Source organism: Mus musculus, chromosome 5 (genome assembly GCF_000001635.26).
Source record: "Mus musculus strain C57BL/6J chromosome 5, GRCm38.p6 C57BL/6J".
Classification (NCBI taxonomy): Eukaryota; Metazoa; Chordata; class Mammalia; order Rodentia; family Muridae; genus Mus; species Mus musculus.
This window is the reverse complement of record NC_000071.6, coordinates 145,167,133-145,182,510: the sequence shown is the minus strand read 5'-3', so window position 1 is coordinate 145,182,510 and position 15,378 is coordinate 145,167,133. Positions and strand designations below refer to the sequence as shown.

General features: G+C 50.4%; 1 protein-coding gene across 4 annotated transcripts; it reads right to left on the bottom strand.

The window, feature by feature from the left end:
• Positions 1–469: 469 nt before the first annotated feature.
• Cpsf4 (cleavage and polyadenylation specific factor 4) lies at positions 470–15,298 on the bottom strand. 4 transcript variants are annotated; one of them, NM_001291248.1, is made up of 8 exons: positions 15,052–15,298; positions 11,946–11,996; positions 9,052–9,204; positions 6,859–6,954; positions 6,307–6,400; positions 5,209–5,281; positions 3,583–3,678; positions 470–1,375 (listed from the first exon to the last, which is right to left on the bottom strand). In NM_001291248.1, exons 1-8 carry the CDS (start codon positions 15,152–15,154, stop codon positions 1,307–1,309), a joined length of 735 nt encoding a protein of 244 aa, NP_001278177.1. In that variant the 5' UTR covers positions 15,155–15,298; the 3' UTR covers positions 470–1,306. The 4 variants fall into 4 exon arrangements, with proteins under 4 accessions (NP_001278177.1, NP_001278178.1, NP_001361645.1 ...); NM_001291249.1 differs by having other exon boundaries at positions 3,583–3,675; NM_001374716.1 differs by having other exon boundaries at positions 3,583–3,753; positions 15,052–15,290.
• Positions 15,299–15,378: the final 80 nt, after the last annotated feature.

Sequence of the window (15,378 nt, the reverse complement as noted above, 5' to 3'; positions counted from 1 at the left end):
AGCCATGTAAAAGGGCCAAGAGCAGCCAAGATGGAACACTGAAATTAGTAATAATGGGTTTATGGAGAGAAAGTACATTTTAACAACATGGAAGTTAGGCAGTTGCCCTGCTATTTTCTGCTTAAGAAATATTGAAATATAAAGGCCATGTTGTGTGTGTGTGTGTGTGTGTGTGTGTGTGTGTGTGTGTCTTCCATCCAGGAACGTAAATGGTCGAAGGCGGGAAGTAACCCTGCGCCAGGATCTACTAAAAATATTCATACAACAGGAGGGAGGGATGGAGACTATTCACTGCATGGAGCCTTTATGAACAGGGGATAGAGCTAAGCCTCGTTTGATGACTAGGTATCAAACCTAACACTAGAGAGGATGCAGAGGCCCTTCCTAGCAGCAGTCACTTCTCTGTGAGATTGGTATCTGCCAAATGGGACTCTTCTTCAGGAGTCTCTTTAAGTAATGAAACACAGGCTAAAAAACAAGCTTTTTAATCAACCTCATAGAAAGTATTCTTATAACCGAACTTGGATAGGCCCACTTGCCCAGCAGGTTGCAGGTGATGGATTCACATTTTCTAGGCTCGAGGATGGGCGGCCTCTGCATGCCACAGGTGTCTGAGTGACAGCACAGAGCTTGCTTGGCAGGAGGTAGGCGCAGACCAACTGGGTCAGCTATTTCAGGGTGGTCTGCAGCACTGGCTGAAGGTGCCCACAAGCAAGCCCAGACAAGCAGCTCAGCCTGGGGAGCCTGGCGCCCCTCCCACAGTTAGGGCCAGGCCAGGCAGTGGGTGCTCCGGGTTTGTGAGGAAGGGGCTCCTGTGTTCAAATCACATTCATAGGCACAGTTTCAGATGTCAGCAGGACATGGAGAAAGCAGGCTGACCTGGCCACAGCCCCACATGATCCACCCGTCCTCTTTAGGTGCTGGTGTTTAAATGAGGCCCTGAGGGGAACTGCCAGCCGTCTTCCACCCAGGACGAAGCATAGCCCTTCCCAGCTTCTCTCTCCCCAACAGGACAGTGTACAGGGAGTCCAAAAAATAAAAAAATAAAAAAACGAGGCACTGATGTCCAGGCAAACTCTGGCTCAGGGGACCCAACTGAAGCACATGGTCCTTCTTTTTTAAACAAAAAAAATTATAGCAAAATGAAAGGACAGACATGGCCCCTCAAAATGAGCCCTGACTGGTATGCCTGCAGCTCCAGCCCGAGTCCTGCCAGTCCTACAGTCAGCAGCCAAGTGCGTGCTCCCCTCAGCAGGCCCCTCAGGCTGCTCCACAGTGATTCCAGCTGCTGCTGCTGCTGCTGCTGTCACTGCCCACTGAGAAAGGCCAAATGCCCTTTGGTGCATCTGTTGGCGTAGTGTCCTTTCTCACCACACTGGGAACAGGAGGGGAAGGAATGGGAAAAAGCGTGAGAGTTCTGATGCGAACTAAAGCGGTGCCCACCGTGTCACAGCCTGTGAGGACGCTCAGCAGAGGTGAGGAGGCTGACACAGGGCAGCTCCCCGGCACCCCCACACCTGCACTGGCCACAGGCCTGCCCAACAGGGGCTTCCACAGCATCATGAGCTTCCCCCACCTGCCCCTCCACAGGGCAGGACAGTCACCTTACCTCTGAGCCAATGTCTGGGGTTCCTAGAGAAGACAGGAGGGACCAACCGGACAGAAGCCACCAGGCTCCTGCCCCAGTTCAGGGAGCCATTGCTGAGAACACTGAGGGCGAGCTACGCCTGAAGCTTCCCTCCTGGATCTTGCATACATTTCAAAGCTATCTGAGGGCAGCCTTTGATCACAGGGCCAGAGCGATCTGATAATCTTTCAGCCTGGAGAGGCAGAGCTGCCAGTGTTACCTGACAGAGCTATCGCTGGTCCTAACTTGGCCCTTCTGTAGGGCCTGGACAGCCTTGGTCTAGCACTGCACAAATGGACAGGAGATTGCAAAGGGCCACAACTTGGTGCAATCTTCCTATTAGCTCTCCATGCCCATGTCAACTCTGTCCTGGCCGCCACAGTGGCATTCTGTCAGTATCCAGCTGCCGGATGAGTGGTCTGGAGGTCTAGCTAGCAGTCAGCAAGCCCTTGGGCTATGTGACCATCAGAAGGAACCAGGAAGCCCTACTTCCAGGACCGGGCACACACGCTTGTTAGGGTCTCAGGACCTGAGTGTGTGCATCATAAAGGAGACACTGCTGCTCGGTGCTGGGTGGAGCAAGAGGACAGCTAAGACACTTTAGGATGCCATCTTTGGAAATTACCAGGAACGCTCTGCCACCCAAGCGCCACACATTTCTCATATCCTGCGGCACCTGAATTCACACATATTTTTACTTTGATTTTTCTTTAAGCAATTGCCTTCCCTTCTCCCAGGGATACAGACTTCTCTGGGATAGAGCAGGGTTTCAAAGAATGCCTGGCTGTAGTGGCATTGACTATTGCTAAGAACAAACCCGTACACAGTCTTAACAACTGTGGTAGATAAGCTGTGCTTATGTAGCCACTGAGAAGAGCAGATTTCCACGCACTGTTGTAAAGACCGACCATTACACAGAAAACAAGGCTGCATAGATTTCCACGCGCTGTTGTAAAGACCGACCATTACACAGAAAACAAGGCTGCATAGCTCCGGCAACGCACAGCCATGGGTGAGCCTAAGATACTACAAAGGAGGAGGGTATACGAATGGAGCTCACTCTAGGAGCCCATGTGCATGCTTATGTAGGTACTTCCCTCCGGTGTTTTTTCCGCACGTGTGTGCGCGTGTGTGCACGTGTGTGCGCGTGTGTGTACGTGTGTGCGCGTGTGTGTGCATGCGTATTTGACTGTCCATGCACAGAGGCACCAAAGTGACTTCTCTCTACTGAGGCCGGGTCTCAGATGACCACAACTCCAGGGATCTTGTCTCTACGAATGATCTGGGCCACACTCACCTAGCCTTTCTATAGGTGCCTGGGATTTAGACTCTGGTCCTCACGATTACACAGTCGTCTTATGCACTGAGCTGCCTGTCTGAAGTCCCCCATGGAGGTCACTGCTGATTTACCATGTAAGACATTTCCCAACATGTTTTGTGATTTTTAGTCACAAGTTCATCCCTCAGAGTATGAGGGGACCTGCTCCTGTCAGATGGCAGTGGTACACTCTCAAGCTTTGAACTTCTCAGTTCTCTTCAGAGATGCAAATATAAGCCCAAGCTCATGTAAGGGCTATCCTGAAAGACTTCTTATATGGGCTGGGGTGTGTTCCTAATCCAATTCCTGTGTGCATGGGCCCAGAGATTTGCCCCGTCCTTTGGGATGCACACGTGGCTGTTTTGAGCATCACTCCACCCTTTTTGAAAATTCTTGTTTCAAAGCACAATGTACTCATTGAATAGCACATGTGCACCTTCCTCCGCGTGCCTTGGCAGTAGAGGAAGGAGGATGGTGACTAGCCCACCACAGTGGCCTACCTTTACTCTGCAAATCAGCACTAATAAAAATGTTATTACTGTCCAAAAACAACCACACATCTGTGGAGTGAGGGAGTGACCACTGATGGAAGATGGTGCCCCTGTCCCCCCTGCCCCACCCCACCCCTGGGACTCACCTTGTAGCAAGTGACTTGCTCCAGCGGCCGGGGTCCCCGGTTGCCTGCACTGCTGTTTTGACTCTGCATGACCCCAATGACCTGCGGGGCTCTCTGCTGATTGGGAGAAGAGTTCTGACTCGTTAACTGGATCAAGGAGGACGACCTTTGTAATGGCGGATTGTTACTTTGCTGGAAAGAGTTACACAACACGGTTTTACTGCGGAAAACACGTGCACGAGGACTACCAATGGGGACAGGAAAAAAAAGAGGACGGGACCTCTCCTGCATAATCAGCAGGAAGAGGGCTTCCGCAATGGCCTGCCCCAGGAAAGTGGGCCGAAAAGAAAGTTCTGGTGATGATGGCAGGAGCTGCTGTCCGAAAAACACCATGCAGACACACAAAAACGAGAACTAAAAGTAGAAAAGAAAAGATGGAAGAGACAAGAGGAAGTCTCTGGGCAGCGGGGGGAGGGCACGATCAGGCCTTACTTTTGTTTCTGAGGTTCTAGCTTCAGGTCAGGATGAACGCTTGGTTCAGCCAGATGTTTAGCAGCCTACACGGCGAGCAACAGTCACAGAAAAACAGTTGGAGCCTGATATGATGGCCTGCAGTCTAGGGGCTGAGAGGGCCCTCCTCTAGGAGTCATGGAAAGGGGAGTGGGGCTCTTAGGTAGGGATTCCAGAACAAGTCCACCTCCAACCAGATGGGATCTTGGCTCTGACCCATGAAATATGAACTAGGAACCCCGAGGCTACCAGCTGCAACCTACGCCAGGGACGGCCAGGCTTCCTTCAGGAAGTCCGTTTTGCTTGGTGTCTCCAGGGGTTTGGGGATCTGAGCAAGCCCCTCAGGCTCTGGCCTGGGAAGGACTAGAAGGGGACATGGTACCTGACTTAAAAGCCAGTCAGGTAAAGTGAGGTTTCAGGAGGGTGGTTAGCTTATGCAGACCTGCTAAAGGCCCTGCTTGTCATGCAGGCCAGTCCTTCCTCTGACCCAGTGCACCACTCCCATTTGTAAGCCCTGGGTGCCCTGGTTTGACCACTACTATACATCCCCATTTGTCCATGACATTTCCCTTTCCTTGTGCTTAGGGAGACACACTGACTGAACTGTGGGTCTGGATAGTCCTTTATTCCTGTTTGTGACAGGTTAATCCCCACAGGAGCCATGCCGGCACTTGCCAGAAGTCAGCTCCCATGTCTGCCACTGCTTGGCAGTGTCCCCTCAGGTAAATCCCTCCCTCTGGGAGGCCAAGTTTCCTCCTTTGTAAAGGGAAGGTTCTGACTCAGAAGCAAGAGCAGCCAGCGTTGGCCCAGTCCCCCTGCTCTCTTCTCTCTCCCAGCTCCCATGGCAGACGCCACTGAGCCACAATTGCACAGCCCCACGTTTACAGTGATTGTGCTACATGGACGTGTCTCCCACCTGCCCTGGGGCTCACAATCCTTCCTTCATCTCTAAAACAAGGAAACTGCTTTGCCCTGATTTTTCAGTTGGAATAAGAGGGCATATCCCCTCTCTCCCGCCTCCCCCTTTGCTCTCCACACAAGGCCCCCAGGTGGGGTCTACAGTAGACCTCACACCGAGTGGGTAATGAGACCATCTCTGCAGGCCAGTGTGGCCAGGGAGGCAGCAGGGTACAATACCTTTGTTGGAGGCTGTGTCTGCTGCGGTAGTGGGGGTTGCTCAGTGGTTCCCATGGGCAGTTCAAATCGAGGGCTGGACATGAGAAGACAGGGCATGAGATGAGTTAGGGCCAGGCAGTGTTTGGAAAAACCACACGTATCTTCCGAACAAAACAAAAGCAACCGAAATTTTGGGACACAGGGTAGGCCTGCCTGGTACAAACAATTGATGGTGGGACCCTTGGGCAAGTGCTATTCTAAAAGAAGGTGTGGCTGTCTTGGTCCTTGTACTGTGCTATAAATGCCCCAGCAGTCCAGAAGAGTATCAAGACCTCCTCAGGATGTACAGCAGCACTCAGTGACATGCTCACCTCAAGCAGCTATCCCTTGACCGGACAGATGCAAGTCCCTCAGGAAGGCAGGGACCACAAGACAAACCAGGCAGACTTTACAACTGCTGCAGGTTGGGTAATGTGGCCAAGGCAGCAGTGGACGGGGAGGCTCTCTACAGTCCCCATGTCACTTCAGACAGAAGCCCAGTTCCACAGCTACCATGGGACACATGTGCCTTAGACTCTCAAGGCCAATGTTATGGAACTAGAAGGATGCTAATCCTGTGGGACAAGAAGAACCCAGCTTCAGAGATTTCAATGGCCTTGCCCTTGATCAGGCACCATTAGCCACCAAGAGCAATGATTGAGCCCTGAACCTAGGGTTTTGGATGTGGGAAAAGATCATTCTCTCTTCCACCTGCCTTCCGTCCATGAACTACTGTATCTGGAACACCAAGCTCAGGGCCAACACAGTGAGTCCCTAAGTCCCTAAGTGGCTTGCAAGGGTACTATATGAGAGCTATTTTAGTACACAGGGCCCATAGCATCTACCAGTGGCCCTGTAGATTCCCCAGGGGCCCACAGCTCACAGAAGGCGAAATGCTAGGCTAGGCAGAGCTGCCTTTGGGCTCTGGAAGCAGAATCATCATTAGCAGACAGCAGTAGCTGCTCCCCACTTCTCAGTTCTACCCAGACTGTAGGGTGGATGCCACCCAGAGACTCAAGCCAAGCTGTACCAAGGAACCACCCAGAGGGCAGCAGCACGGCTGGTACCCAGGATACTCACTGCATGAATTTACATGATGGTCCCTCAGGGCAGAATCCAACAAGGTAGTTCACACAAATGACTCTCCGGGTGTGCCGATGCCTACACAGGGGACCTGCAAAGCCCAGCATTCAGTTTGTTCAGATGGCCTTTCAGTGAGGCAATGTGTAAGTGTCCCATTTCAGTCAGAGCCCTGCTCAGCCTGCCTGAGGTACAGAGCCAGAGTGTAGCTTCAAATGCTGGCTGCATGGCTTATTCACAGGGGACAGTGTGCTACACTCTCCATGCAAGTGGGAACACCGTATCACAGCCCTGTTGGGAGGCTTTAGGGAAATGAGGGTAGCGCCCACCTATAATCACAGTACATAGGAAACTAACAGAAGAGGACTGAGTGTAAAGCCAGCTTGGCCTACACAGTGAGACCCCGTGAGACAGAAAACAATAAATAAATCAAACACCTCAGTGGCCACAGTAGGTCAGGTTTTGCTGAGCCAGGTAGAAGAGGGGAAGTGATGTCCCAGGAGGATCTAGCCTTGGGATCAGGTGAGCCCGAGGAGGCCTGCTGTCACCTACCATGCTTACAGAAGCCGCGGTCATACCAAGGGCAGTCCTTGATCTTGGATTCAGGGTCGATGTGCAGGAAGGGGCACTCCTTATTGCTGCATTCCCCTGCAGGAAATGTGTACATATGGCCTCAAGGAACTGTGCTGGGACTGTCTCCCAAACCAAAGGGACCAGGTGGCTCTAGCGTCCAGGACCAGCTTGCTCATGCAATAGCTAAGGGCAGTGTCTGTGGGGCTGTGACAAGTCCTGCCTTCACACACATCACTGCCACGGGAAGGGTACTAGTTCGGCTTGACCTGGAACATCCCAAGGTAGTTCCAAACTAGATATTTTAAGACCAGGAAATCACTATTCTGCCTACGCCTCACACCTATGAGCTGTGGCGCAGGAGAACTCTTCTAACTTGAGAACCACTGGGTGGACTATACATTGGGAGTTTGAGGCTGGGTGTGTGCTGTGGCATGGATACACCTTGCTAATGATAACATGTTGACCAGCACCTCTCAGGACAGGACATCAGGCTGGACCAACATGAGGATGCACGTCCAGGCTGAGCTCTGCAACCAAAGCTACCACATTCCACGTACAGTGCAGAGGAATGCCCAGCCCTCTTGCTTAAGTACCCAGTGCTCCTCAGCTAGCTGCCCAAGGTGAGTCCTCAGCCTCCACTGGCCCCTTCTTAGCCTCCAGCTCAGGATTTCCCTCAGGGACCTTCGCAGATCACTTGGCTCAAGCCCATTTTGAGGTGTGTATTACTTCTATACTTTTCTTTCACAGTATTTTCCATAACCAACTCCCTGTTATCCCCCTAGTTTATCAAATACTTGAGTCTGGGCCACTGCAGCAAAACTCTAGCATGCAAGGAAAGGCCTGTCCTTTTAAGACCCAGAGGGAGAGGATCCAACACAAGTGTGTGGCCATCTGTCAGCAGCTGCAGCAGCAACACAAGGCAGACTCCTCTACAATGGACAGGCAAGTGAAGGGGCCATTAGAGACATGGGGGCACGCCCAGACTGTGGTTATCAGCATAAAAGAAGGGTAGCCCAAGACAGCTTGCTGAGGGCAGCCCTGTCCACGCTGCTATGTGACAAGGTGGGAGATGGTAACGGCATGGATGTGGTAGATGGGACAAGCTTGAGAAGGAAGCCTGCATTCCATTTCTGTCTGTGTGTTTTGACCCCTCAGCTTATACTGCTTCAAAAAACCAAAACAAAACCCAAGCAGCAGCATCCCCAATGATACATATCTTACAAAGAAAAAAAGAAAGAAAACGGGAAAAGAAACTAAGGAGTCGGCACCTAAAGCCAAGCATGGTGACCCTCACCTGTTAACCCAGCACTTGGGAGGCTGAGTCAAGTGGGAGGTTCACTGAATATTCAAGACAACCCAGATCTACATCGTCAATTACAGACCAATGTAGGGTATAATGCAAGATGCAGACTCAAAACCACCAGAACCCCACGATACTAAAACAACCGGCATCTCCTCTAGTAACAGTGCTGTGAAACTCAGCTCACCACATGGCCTCTGTAAGCCTTCTGACCTTCTTGTGGCGTTGCCCAGGGCCTGGAAACACAGAAGCCCTTGGGCTGACCATCAGAACTTCTTGAGACACCCCTAATGGTGGACCAGAGCAGATCCCTGGGGACTAAGTTCTGTACCTGCTCCATTCTGTCTTGTTTCTCCATTTAGGCCACCCCAAACGGGAGGGACCAGCCTCTTGGTCTCTAATTAGCATTCAAAGCAATCTTAATTTCATGGGAAGTGTAGGTTCACTCCGATCGGAAGACAGTCAGCCCTAGGCTTGCTATTCTGTGGACTGCTGGGATAACCATGCTATTGTCTAAGCTCACGCTCCCAAAGAGATGGCAGAAACTTTAGGCTGGGGGTGAGCAGTGATTATGCCAGGAGATGTGGACCTCAGGGGTAAGGCTGCCACGAGCAGTGATGGTTTCCAGCCAGCTCATCGGGATTGCTCACTCAATGTCCCAAAGTGCTCCCAACGCTGAACGGCCACAAGAACATGAAGTTATGACAGAGAACGAGAACACCCCCTTACTGAAGAGCCAGCTCAGGTTGCCAGGCTCTGCCCAAGTACTGGAAAGATGAGAGAGACAGAGAGCTGCAGTGGCCCCTGAGCAGCCATGTGGGCCCCCACGGCTTGGCTCTCAGCAAGGCCTCCCAGGATGCCCCACGCCTTACCGAACTTGGAGTAAAAGTAGCACTCAGGCATCTTGGTCATGTCATATTCATGCAAGAACTCACACTGGTCCCCTTTCTTGCACAGTCCTCTCAGCCAGTGTTTGCACACAACTGTCTTCTCACCACTGATGTGGCGGAATGGACACATGCCCCCTGCCAGAAGAGTGAAGAGAGATCCAGGCTCAGGTGGGAATGGACCCAGGGAAAGCTGGAGAGCTGTCACCCTGCATGTCTCTGAACCACCCGAAACCAACAGAGCTGGTGTCTCTGGAGAAGGCAAGTGGATTTCGGCAGAATACCAGCAAACAAATGTTTGGCCTGTCTGTGTACCACATGTGCCTACAGTGTCTGCAGAGGCCGGAAAAGGGGAGGGGCTCGTCAAGTCCCCTGAAGCTGCAGTTACGGGTGGCTGTGAATTGCTATGTGGGTGCTGGGAATTGAACTTGGGTCTTTTGGAAGAACAGCTCTTAACTACTGAGCCATCTCTAGCCTTATTTTAAATTTTTTAAAAAAGATTTATTTATTATTATTATACATAAGTACACGGTAGCTGTCTTCAGATGCACCAGAAGAGGGCGTCAGATCTCAATACGGGTGGTTGTGAGCCACCATGTGATTGCTGGTATTTGAACTCAGGACCTTTGGAAGAGCAGTCAGTGCTCTTTTTGTTTGTTTGTTTGTTTGTTTGTTTTCTTTTTTTGCAGTCAGTGCTCTTAACCACTGACCCATCTCACCAGCCCGTCATTTTACATTTAATAGCCATGTATTTGAGTTTAAAGTATTTTGGAAAAATACAACTAGAACTGCCAGGTATGGTGGCACACATTTTGATCCCAGCACTCCAGAGACAAAGGCAGTGTGGATCTATGTGAGTTTAAAGCCACTTTGGGCTACATAGTGAGCTCCAGGGCACAGGGCCACACATCAGGGACTTGTCTCAAAACAACAAAAATAACAACAAAACACTAAAATATCATGTCATAATTTCACAGACATTAGTATTAAGAGAGATACATAATAAGCCTTGAGAGGGGTAGGAGGGTGAACTAGTTCCTTAAACAAACAAACCAAACACTTCTAGTGGTCTATGGGTACTAGAAATAAAAAAGTGGAGGGATGGCAAAAGAGTAAGCCTCACAGGATAAAGAGAGCCGTTAGCAGAACCCTGGACCCCAGGCAGGCCATGTCCCATGCAAAGTGCCTGCAGCCTCGAGAAGACAGTTAGCTTTACCATTGTAGAGCTGTGACAGACATGAGCAGGAGCAGTGTCCTGCAGCAGGGAGAGTCCCACCCAGATGGGAGAGAGCCACCCTCTGCGAATGTAATGGAAGCCGGCCATGACTGCTGAAAGGGCTGCTGAGAGTAAGTCTGTGACTAATGAAGGTGAGACTAGCCTTGCCCAAATGAATTTTTGGCCACAATGGGAAGAAATGCTCTGCACCTTCGCTCTCCAGGACAGCAGCCACTGGTCTCATGTGGCTGCTGAGCATCTGAATTAGCAGCAGTATGGCTGAGGAACTACACTTTAACGTTTGTAACTGGTCAGCACGTATGTATGGCTCCTGGCTACGGGACGGCAATAGTGCCATGAACTAAGAGTGCCTTCGTAGCAAGAGGTGGAATTTTGGGAGCCTCATAGTGTGTGGCACATATTACCTAGGAAACTGGGGTTCCCTTTTGGGATTCTTAAGTCTCACTAATACTACTAAGGTTCGAGAAACAGAACCCAACAGGGCCCAGCCTGCTACTATCTGTGTAATTACCTAACAGTCAGAAGGCAGGAGAGCTGAGCAAACGTGGGAATGAGACCAGGAGCCAATGAGAGAGAGAATGATGTCATGACCAGAGACCATGAGGTCAAGCTGTTCTCCACTCCGAGGTCTACTGCCTCAGCACTCTGCAGCACTGCACTGTGCAGGCCAAACTCACTGTTCCCAGTCCATCCATTCCAAGCACCCTTGCTCTGCACCTGCGCTTCCTGTTCAAGCACCTGACACACAAGGCCCCGCTCACAAACACCTACGAATCAATGGAGGGCTAGGCTCACATAGCCTCTGCTGAGGCCCCAGAAGAAAGACTTGGCCAGTCTTTGACTAGGAAGCTCACTAGCTTGCATACACTGAAATTAAAAAGTCTGTATTCAGCCCCTGGGCATGGCTACGTGTAATTCTGAGACCATGAGAAGCCCCTGAAAGCCTGTATGCCCTCCTCTCCACGGGAAGGAAAAGTAACAAAAGAAGGCAACCTTTAAGCCGGGCAGGCTCAGTCTGTGTTTAGGTTTTGGGTACCATAGTCCAACGTCCTCCTAGCCTATCTAAGCCATGGCTTCACTTAGGAACACTCATCTCAATATAATACAACTGAATGTAATACAGGCAGATACCCAGTGGCCTGGAAATCTGCTAGAGGGCCAAGTAGGGCCAGGGTGTAGCTGGAATTTCCAACTCCAATAAGCCCATGTAAAAAACACACAATCTAGTTACTATAATTATAAGCTATAAGCGTACATTGGGCAGATCTAATACCATACTAACTTACTCACCAGCTATAAGACCCTTGTTACTTGTGGTTTCTCTTGGCTACATGGCTCTGCTCCATCATGGCTTCCTCCTCCTCTTCTTCAGTCCTCTCTCCTTCCCTTCTCGTCCTCTTCTCCTTTCTACCTGCTCCCACTCTGAAACCTCCAGTCCCACCTTTCCGAACCTCCACTGCCCAACCACAGGCTCTAACCTTTATTGACCGAATAAAGAAAAAAAAACCTCACATAAAATCACCTAAATACATGATAGACTGCTCATCAAAAACAACCGTTCTTAAAGAAACAAAATTAACCTCAAAATACAAACAACACAGGGTACTTCAGGAAGGGTGTGAGGAAGTCAAGGGTCTCTTACCTTTGCCACAGGCGGCTTTCAAAAAGAATTCACAGACAGCAGCCCCCGACTCTGTAAAAGGAAAGAACCAGTCATCAACTAAAGCTAGGTACCAATGGAGGGGACTCTTAGGACCTTTAGTGCAGGATGTAGTGAGCTGGCAAAAACCACAAAGCCCATGCCTGCCATGGTGGGATATCCCAGTACTCAGAGGCAGACACAGGCAGAGCTCTGAGTTCTAGCCTAGCCAGGGCTACACATTTAGCTCCAGGCCAGTTAGGGCAACACAGTGAGACCTTGTCTCAAAGCAAAAGCCACTTGTTTCAGTCAGACTCGTGAAATGTGACTTCACTGTGGGACTAAACATCTCAAAACCTCCTGGAAGCCAAGAGCTTTCAAGACATTTAAGAATGGGTGGAGAGGCTGGGCAGTGGTGGTGCACGCCTTTAATCCCAGGACTCAGACTCGGGAGGCAGAGGCAGGCAGATTTCTGAGTTCGAGGCCAGCCTGGTCTACAAAGTGAGTTCCAGGACAGCCAAGGCTATACAGAGAAACCCTGTCTTGAAAAACAAAAAAAAAAAAAACAAAAACAAAAAAAAAAAAAAAAAAAAAAAAAAGAATGGGTGGAGAAGGTAAGAAGGAACACAAGATCAGAGAATAATTACCCCCAGCTCAGCCCTCCCATGGGGGTTAATTTACAAGTATATTAGTATGAGACAGAGAGAAGGAATGAATGGTCTCACAGGAAATAACTAAATCACTAGCTGAGCCTCTGAGCAGGGAAGATGACAGAGCAGGCAGGGGCCTCTTTAGACATTAGCCTAGTGGAAGAATATAATGGAAGATCAAGCAGGCCAGCCCTTAATATGTGACACCTACATAGAATTACATAGGTGCAAGGCCATTCATCCTCACAAACACAGCCAACTCTGGGAGGGCAGCACATCTACAGAGCCAGCATGTGGCAGCAGTCAGCAAGTCCAGAAACTCACCAGAACAAGTCTTGGATTCATAAATAGTTTTCACTGATGTATCAGCGTGGATTTTCAGAAAACAGTAAACTTAAAAAACAAAAACCAGCCAGGCAGTGGTGGTACACGCCTTTAATTCCGGCACTTGGGAGACAGAGGCAGGCGGATTTCTGAGTTCGAGGCCAGCCTGGTCTACAGAGTGAGTTCCAGGACAGCCAGGCCTACACAGAGAAACCCTGTCTCAAAAAAAAAAAAAAAAAAAAAGAAGAAATAAAAGAAAACAACCAAACCAAAACAACAAACCAAAATAAAACAAAAACCAGAAACACCATTTCCTTCTGTCTTCTTTTTTTTTCTTTTTCCCCAGAGGCAGGGTTTCTCTGTGTAACAGCCCTGGCTATTCTAGAACTTGCTTTGTAGACCAGCTTGGCCTCAGTTTCAGAGATCTGCCTGTCCCTCCATCCTGAGTGCTGGGATTAAAGGCAAGAGCCATCACTGAGTGGCTGCAATGGAAGGTGCCTCAGCACGCACTTCTTGTTTGTGGTTGTGTTGGGTATGTCAAGGCCCAGCAAGGCACCTACCAAATCTGGACCTGAGCTTCGGAGGTACCCATGCTATGCACATCCCTGGCTCTCCTAGGGAGACTTTGGCTACTTTGTGGGTTCTTTTATCTTCCACCCTTCTAGTCCCCTAACACTAGATAGGTGAGAAAAAAAGGATGGAAGGGAGAGAGGGGGTGATGTCATTGTTAGACTGCTCCCGGATGATTAGGGAGCAAGTTTGGTCTTTGCTGTCAGGGTATCTAATTTCTTGTTGTTCCTTTTTTGTGCACAACTACTTAACAACTCTCAACCAACCAACAACCCACATTCTTGGGGCCCTAGCATTTATATACCCTCTTAAGAGTCCTCCGAATTCCAAATGCCACACAATGGCAAAAACTATCTGCCATTGGCAGTATCACACTCCTGCTAAGGAATGAGGCAAATCATAGTCAGCTGCTATGGAAAATCTGAAGCAGCCCCAGATCCCATATCTGGGATTAAAATAAAAATATATTCCTATTTCTGTAGTTTTCTGGGTTCTGGATTTTGTTTGTTTGTTTTTGTTTTTTTCCCTTCAAGACAGGGTTTCTCTGTGTAGTCCTGGCTGTCCTGGAACTCACTCTGTAGACCAGGCTGGCCTTGAACTCAGAAATCCACCTGCCTCTGCCTCCTAAGAGCCATGATTAAAGGCGTGCGCCACCACTGCCCGGCTATTTCTGTGTTTTTTAAAGAAACCCAAATCTTTACTTCAAGTGCACACTTGCCTCCACAGGTTTGTGGATCTATTGCCCCACACAAATGTTCCATGGTCTCAAGGCAGTGCCATCAAATTGAGTAAAAACCTAGTGCTTAAAAGGCTAGCCTGATCTATAGAGTGAGTTTCAGGACAGCCAGGGCTATACAGAGAAACTCTGTCTCGAAAAACAACAACAACAAAGAGTAGACATATGTGCAAGGACGACCTGGCCAAAGAGGACAGTTCTGTCTGAATTGAAGCAGCTCCCCCAAACGGAAGATATATCCCACCAGAACAGGAAAACCATCTCATCACATGAAGAGGGACAGTAAATATAGCTCGGTCTAAAGGTTCGCTGGGGGCCTGAGTTGGGACAGGTGACCCGGAGGTGGGGTAGTGAGGAAAACGGACAATTCCAGGACAGGGAAGGATTTCCCAGGAGCTAGACTAAAGCAAGCCTGGAATATGAGGGTCTACTTGGAGTCTTCGACAGTCAGATACACTCAGACTCTTCTACCGCCTAGTTCTGATGAAAGTAGAGAGGAGCACGCTAAGAGGTGGAAATGGGGGACATTCTAAGACTTTGCTGAAGTTGGAGCAGGATGGGAGAAGGCAGTTCCACTTCAGGATGACACGCGTTCACTGGAGAATTACGCGAACAACCGACACAGTCCTGCTGTCCCGAGGATTGCCACGGAGCAGTCCCCGGGGATCAAGGATCCAAGGAAAGGTCTCCCCGAGTTCAAGTGACACCGGGAAGTCCCAGGACGGAAGCGGAGGAACTAGGCGAGGGTCCCGGGTTCCAGGGCCCAGGGCTGGGGTAACCTCTGGTCAGAATCAGACTCGCCCACCCACCCGCCGGGCCCCGCACTCACTATCCATGCCGGGGAAGGGCAGCGGCTGCGCCCCGAGCTGCTGCTCCACGGCGATCTCCAAGTCGAACTTGATGTGATCTACGCTGGCGATTATTTCCTGCATGGCGGCGGCGGCGGCCTCGGGCCCAGCTCCCCCTCAGGTCTCTCAGCCGCTCTCCGCAACTCACGCTACCTCTCCCCGTCCCCTTCTCGCTTGCCGCCACCGCCGCCGCCGCAGCCGCCGCCCCGCGAGGGATGCCGGGAGCGCTGGAGCCCGCGCCGGCCCTTTTTTCCCATCCAGACTCAGCCAACGGAGCTCAGAGTCCGGCCACTCCTTCAGGCCTGACT